The sequence below is a fragment of the Mixophyes fleayi genome, chromosome 9 (genome assembly GCF_038048845.1).
Source record: "Mixophyes fleayi isolate aMixFle1 chromosome 9, aMixFle1.hap1, whole genome shotgun sequence".
Taxonomy (NCBI): domain Eukaryota; kingdom Metazoa; phylum Chordata; class Amphibia; order Anura; family Limnodynastidae; genus Mixophyes; species Mixophyes fleayi.
This window is the reverse complement of record NC_134410.1, coordinates 89,721,850-89,727,849: the sequence shown is the minus strand read 5'-3', so window position 1 is coordinate 89,727,849 and position 6,000 is coordinate 89,721,850. Positions and strand designations below refer to the sequence as shown.

General features: G+C 57.2%; 1 protein-coding gene across 2 annotated transcripts in view; it reads right to left on the bottom strand.

Annotated features, from left to right (window-relative positions):
* Positions 1 to 3,609: 3,609 nt before the first annotated feature.
* CCNB3 (cyclin B3) overlaps positions 3,610 to 6,000 on the bottom strand; it is a 47,550-nt gene continuing 45,159 nt past the window's right edge. The window contains exons 12-13 of one of the 2 annotated variants that reach the window (XM_075184659.1): positions 5,261 to 5,354; positions 3,610 to 4,304 (exon numbers count right to left, since the gene is read on the bottom strand). In XM_075184659.1, the coding sequence (XP_075040760.1) occupies positions 4,293 to 4,304; positions 5,261 to 5,354 (106 nt within the window). In that variant the 3' untranslated portion in view covers positions 3,610 to 4,292. The remainder of the gene's footprint in view (positions 4,305 to 5,260; positions 5,355 to 6,000) is intronic. The other variant, XM_075184660.1, reaches the window with a different exon arrangement.

The window sequence follows — 6,000 nt, the reverse complement described above, 5'->3', positions numbered from 1 at the left end:
GGGTGCGACAGTTGGGAGTGGTTGCCGGGGGTTGGGGGGGTGCGACAGTTGGGAGTGGTTGCCGGGGGTTGGGGGGGTGCGACAGTTGGGAGTGGTTGCCGGGGGTTGGGGGGGTGCGACAGTTGGGAGTGGTTGCCGGGGGTTGGGGGGGTGCGACAGTTGGGAGTGGTTGCCGGGGGTTGGGGGGGGTGCGACAGTTGGGAGTGATTGCCGGGGGTTGGGGGGGTGCGACAGTTGGGAGTGGTTGTTGCCGGGGGTGCGACAGTTGGGAGTGGTTGTTGCCGGGGGTGCGACAGTTGGGAGTGGTTGTTGCCGGGGGTGCGACAGTTGGGAGTGGTTGTTGCCGGGGGTGCGACAGTTGGGAGTGGTTGTTGCCGGGGGTGCGACAGTTGGGAGTGGTTGTTGCCGGGGGTGCGACAGTTGGGAGTGGTTGTTGCCGGGGGTGCGACAGTTGGGAGTGGTTGTTGCCGGGGGTGCGACAGTTGGGAGTGGTTGTTGCCGGGGGTGCGACAGTTGGGAGTGGTTGTTGCCGGGGGTGCGACAGTTGGGAGTGGTTGTTGCCGGGGGTGCGACAGTTGGGAGTGGTTGTTGCCGGGGGTGCGACAGTTGGGAGTGGTTGTTGCCGGGGGTGCGACAGTTGGGAGTGGTTGTTGCCGGGGGGTGGGGGGGGGTGCGACAGTTGGGAGTGGTTGTTGCCGGGGGTGCGACAGTTGGGAGTGGTTGTTGCCGGGGGTGCGACAGTTGGGAGTGGTTGTTGCCGGGGGTGCGACAGTTGGGAGTGGTTGTTGCCGGGGGTGCGACAGTTGGGAGTGGTTGTTGCCGGGGGTGCGACAGTTGGGAGTGGTTGTTGCCGGGGGTGCGACAGTTCGGAGTGGTTGTTGCCGGGGGTGCGACAGTTGGGAGTGGTTGTTGCCGGGGGTGCGACAGTTGGGAGTGGTTGTTGCCGGGGGTGCGACAGTTGGGAGTGGTTGTTGCCGGGGGTGCGACAGTTGGGAGTGGTTGTTGCCGGGGGTGCGACAGTTGGGAGTGGTTGTTGCCGGGGGTGCGACAGTTGGGAGTGGTTGTTGCCGGGGGTGCGACAGTTGGGAGTGGTTGTTGCCGGGGGTGCGACAGTTGGGAGTGGTTGTTGCCGGGGGTGCGACAGTTGGGAGTGGTTGTTGCCGGGGGTGCGACAGTTGGGAGTGGTTGTTGCCGGGGGTGCGACAGTTGGGAGTGGTTGCCGGGGGGGGGGGGGAATGGGAACAGTTGGGAGTGGTTGCCGGGGGGGGGAATGGGAACAGTTGGGAGTGGTTGCCGGGGGGGGGGGGGGGGACGGACACAATTGGGAGTGGTTGCCCGGGGTGGGGGGGCGGGACAATTGGGAGTGGTTGCGGGGGGGGGGGGGGGGGGCGACAGTTGGGAGTGGTTGCCGGGGGGGAAGGGGGACAATTGGGAGTGGTTGCCGGGGGGAAGGGGGACAATTGGGAGTGGTTGCCGGGGGGGAAGGGGGACAATTGGGAGTGGTTGCCGGGGGGGGAAGGGGGACAATTGGGAGTGGTTGCCGGGGGTTGGGGGGGTGCGACAATTGGGAGTGGTTGCCGGGGGGTGCGACAGTTGGGAGTGGTTGCCGGGGGTTGGGGGGGTGCGACAGTTGGGAGTGGTTGCCGGGGGTTGGGGGGGTGCGACAGTTGGGAGTGGTTGCCGGGGGGACGACGACGACGACAGTTGGGAGTGGTTGCCGGGGGGGGGGGGGGGGGGGGGCGACGACAGTTGGGAGTGGTTGCCGGGAGGGGGGGGACGACAGTTGGGAGTGGTTGCCGGGGGGGGTGCGACAGTTGGGAGTGGTTGTTGCCGGGGGGGGGTGCGACAGTTGGGAGTGGTTGTTGCCGGGGGTGCGACAGTTGGGAGTGGTTGTTGCCGGGGGTGCGACAGTTGGGAGTGGTTGTTGCCGGGGGTGCGACAGTTGGGAGTGGTTGTTGCCGGGGGTGCGACAGTTGGGAGTGGTTGTTGCCGGGGGGTGGGGGGGGGTGCGACAGTTGGGAGTGGTTGTTGCCGGGGGTGCGACAGTTGGGAGTGGTTGTTGCCGGGGGTGCGACAGTTGGGAGTGGTTGTTGCCGGGGGTGCGACAGTTGGGAGTGGTTGTTGCCGGGGGTGCGACAGTTGGGAGTGGTTGTTGCCGGGGGGTGGGGGGGGGTGCGACAGTTGGGAGTGGTTGTTGCCGGGGGTGCGACAGTTGGGAGTGGTTGTTGCCGGGGGTGCGACAGTTGGGAGTGGTTGTTGCCGGGGGTGCGACAGTTGGGAGTGGTTGTTGCCGGGGGTGCGACAGTTGGGAGTGGTTGTTGCCGGGGGTGCGACAGTTGGGAGTGGTTGTTGCCGGGGGTGCGACAGTTCGGAGTGGTTGTTGCCGGGGGTGCGACAGTTGGGAGTGGTTGTTGCCGGGGGTGCGACAGTTGGGAGTGGTTGTTGCCGGGGGTGCGACAGTTGGGAGTGGTTGTTGCCGGGGGTGCGACAGTTGGGAGTGGTTGTTGCCGGGGGTGCGACAGTTGGGAGTGGTTGTTGCCGGGGGTGCGACAGTTGGGAGTGGTTGTTGCCGGGGGTGCGACAGTTGGGAGTGGTTGTTGCCGGGGGTGCGACAGTTGGGAGTGGTTGTTGCCGGGGGTGCGACAGTTGGGAGTGGTTGTTGCCGGGGGTGCGACAGTTGGGAGTGGTTGTTGCCGGGGGTGCGACAGTTGGGAGTGGTTGCCGGGGGGGGGGGGGAATGGGAACAGTTGGGAGTGGTTGCCGGGGGGGGGAATGGGAACAGTTGGGAGTGGTTGCCGGGGGGGGGGGGGGGGACGGACACAATTGGGAGTGGTTGCCCGGGGTGGGGGGGCGGGACAATTGGGAGTGGTTGCGGGGGGGGGGGGGGGGGGGCGACAGTTGGGAGTGGTTGCCGGGGGGGAAGGGGGACAATTGGGAGTGGTTGCCGGGGGGAAGGGGGACAATTGGGAGTGGTTGCCGGGGGGGAAGGGGGACAATTGGGAGTGGTTGCCGGGGGGGGAAGGGGGACAATTGGGAGTGGTTGCCGGGGGTTGGGGGGGTGCGACAATTGGGAGTGGTTGCCGGGGGGTGCGACAGTTGGGAGTGGTTGCCGGGGGTTGGGGGGGTGCGACAGTTGGGAGTGGTTGCCGGGGGTTGGGGGGGTGCGACAGTTGGGAGTGGTTGCCGGGGGGACGACGACGACGACAGTTGGGAGTGGTTGCCGGGGGGGGGGGGGGGGGGGGCGACGACAGTTGGGAGTGGTTGCCGGGAGGGGGGGGACGACAGTTGGGAGTGGTTGCCGGGGGGGGTGCGACAGTTGGGAGTGGTTGTTGCCGGGGGGGGGTGCGACAGTTGGGAGTGGTTGTTGCCGGGGGTGCGACAGTTGGGAGTGGTTGTTGCCGGGGGTGCGACAGTTGGGAGTGGTTGTTGCCGGGGGTGCGACAGTTGGGAGTGGTTGTTGCCGGGGGTGCGACAGTTGGGAGTGGTTGTTGCCGGGGGTGCGACAGTTGGGAGTGGTTGTTGCCGGGGGTGCGACAGTTGGGAGTGGTTGTTGCCAGGGGTGCGACAGTTGGGAGTGGTTGGTGGTTGCCGGGGGTGAGACAGTTGGGAGTGGTTGGTGGTTGCCGGGGGTGACGGAGCGAGAGGAGTGCGATACTCAGGACCGCTAAGAGAGATCCCTGTGTCTGGATAGGCATCTGGATAGATGTGGCGATAATGATGAAGCATGAGGTGATGGAGAAAAATGATGAGGTGGTGACATGTGGACAAAACCACGTTAAAAAAGGGCGCTTGCGTCAGGAAGCAACGCTCTTCCCCTGAGGAGGAATGGGCTATGGCCCAAATGCATGACAAGAACCTTTTTAACACCTTAAGTAGCTTGATTTGACTAGAATGCATGAGTATCATGCACGGGTTAACATATATACATACATACATATACACACACACACACACACACACACACACACACACACACACACACCTCTGTACTACAGAACCACAACACATTCCCCCGCCCAAACACACACGGCCACAAAATATACTCCATTTTTTTAATCAAATACTTGGTCCATCTCATGTGGTTCACTTTTTTTTGTTTTTTGAGCCTTTTTAAAAGTATGTACACAGAAATAAATTGAGGCAGCTGGAACTTTGCGTTTCCATAATATATAAAAAGTACATATTTACATTGTATATACAAATCACATACAGAGTTTCAAATGGAAGCAAGAAAATGTTAACTCTGAATTGCTTCTAATACCAACATATCCAGGGGTGGTAGTTTTGCAACCTCAAAGAACACCCTGTAAAAATAAGAGCAGACATGATATCCATTAGAAGTAATTTTTTCTGTTCACTTTTACAATAAATCATTTACTGTATCATGCAACAGCCCAATGACTCTTCAGAGTGTTGAAGTGATATCCCACAGCCTATTAAGTTTATATGCAGAGTTCCCATGTTTGGGAACACATTATACTCGCCCCTACTTTTATTTGTAATTATCAGATCCCCAAAGCATAGCCTGAAAAACTCATAATGAACACAGTAAGTGCAATGTATCCATAACATGGATTGGATGGCTGCTGTGTAGAGGCAGGGGTGAGTATAAAAACTGCTGGGGTCCCATACATTACCACTAATTCAATAAGACTGCAATTAAAAACAGATCTACCTAGCATTTAAGAAGCTTAGAATAATAATGGGTCAAGTTATCAAAAAAGACCTCTATAGAAGTAGTCATGTAATATAGCTTCAATCTCCGTAATTACAGATGCTTGCACTTGAGCTTAAGAAAATTCAACAGTATAAAAATTATTCACAGGAGACTCATGTAAATTCTACAACAGCTCTATTCCTTCTATGTAATGCAGTGGAGGGTACAGCAGCAAAACTAGAACAGAAAATCTTCACATAAAACAGCTCGCATGTAACAGCAGTAGTAATCCTCCAATTTGAGTGAGCGACTGAATCACCTAAGGGCTGCAATCTTTCCTATGAAGTTCATTATGTAGTGTTTTCCCCAGGACCGTGTGCTCCACCCAGCTGTTTTTACTTTCCACCAGGCTCTTGGAGACCAACAGTGTCCTATTATAATAGAATAAACCATTGTTTCACCTATTAGAACAGGCACTATATGAGCACTACAGCAAGCAGTGTGTGTTAGACCACTGACCACCAGTATGACCAGTCCTGGCAGGTGTGGGCAATAGCCTCCAGCATTTTTCATTATTATTTCAAAGTAATACATTGCCCTCACCTGGCTGCTTCTGAACGCCACCCAGCTGGCAAAATGTTCTGGCAAGAACACGGATGTACGTACGTACTTAGAAGTAGACAATGTGACTGTCCCCCTAAAAAGAGATGTACAATATATCATCCCAAAAGCTGCATCACGTGAAGAAACTCGCAGTATAAACGGCACAAAGCACCTTTCTCCCAAAATATGCATCCATTGGATGCAAACACATTAAACCTGTGGCTGCCCAACACAGTTGCTCAGTAGAGTCACCATGGCAGGCCGCCCAGGAAGCACTTACTGACCTTGAAGAGTGAGCCCGAACATTATCCGGAATAGACTGCCCAGTCCCACTATAAGCCTGACGGAGTACAGCTGTAATCCACCGAGCGACAGTCGCCTTGGAAGCTGGCCAGCATTTAGTGTGCTGAAGAGCCTCAGTCTTGCGCACATTCCGAACCATACGCACATAAGTAAACAAAGTCCAGACCACAGAGAGAACATAATGAAACTGTCTGCCGAAGACAGATGTAGTCAGGGCAGGAATGACGATGTCCCGATTTAGGCAAAACCTAGACACCACTTGAGGGAGGAATGAAAGCTTGGTCCAAAGAAGTGCTCTATCCTCATGAAAATCAAGAGGAGGAGACCTGCAAGATAAGACTGCAAACTCTGAAACCCTTCTCTTTGAAGAGATGACAAAAAGGAAGTGTCTTCCAGGTGAAAAACTTGAAATCAACGGTAGCCAATGGTTCAAGGTG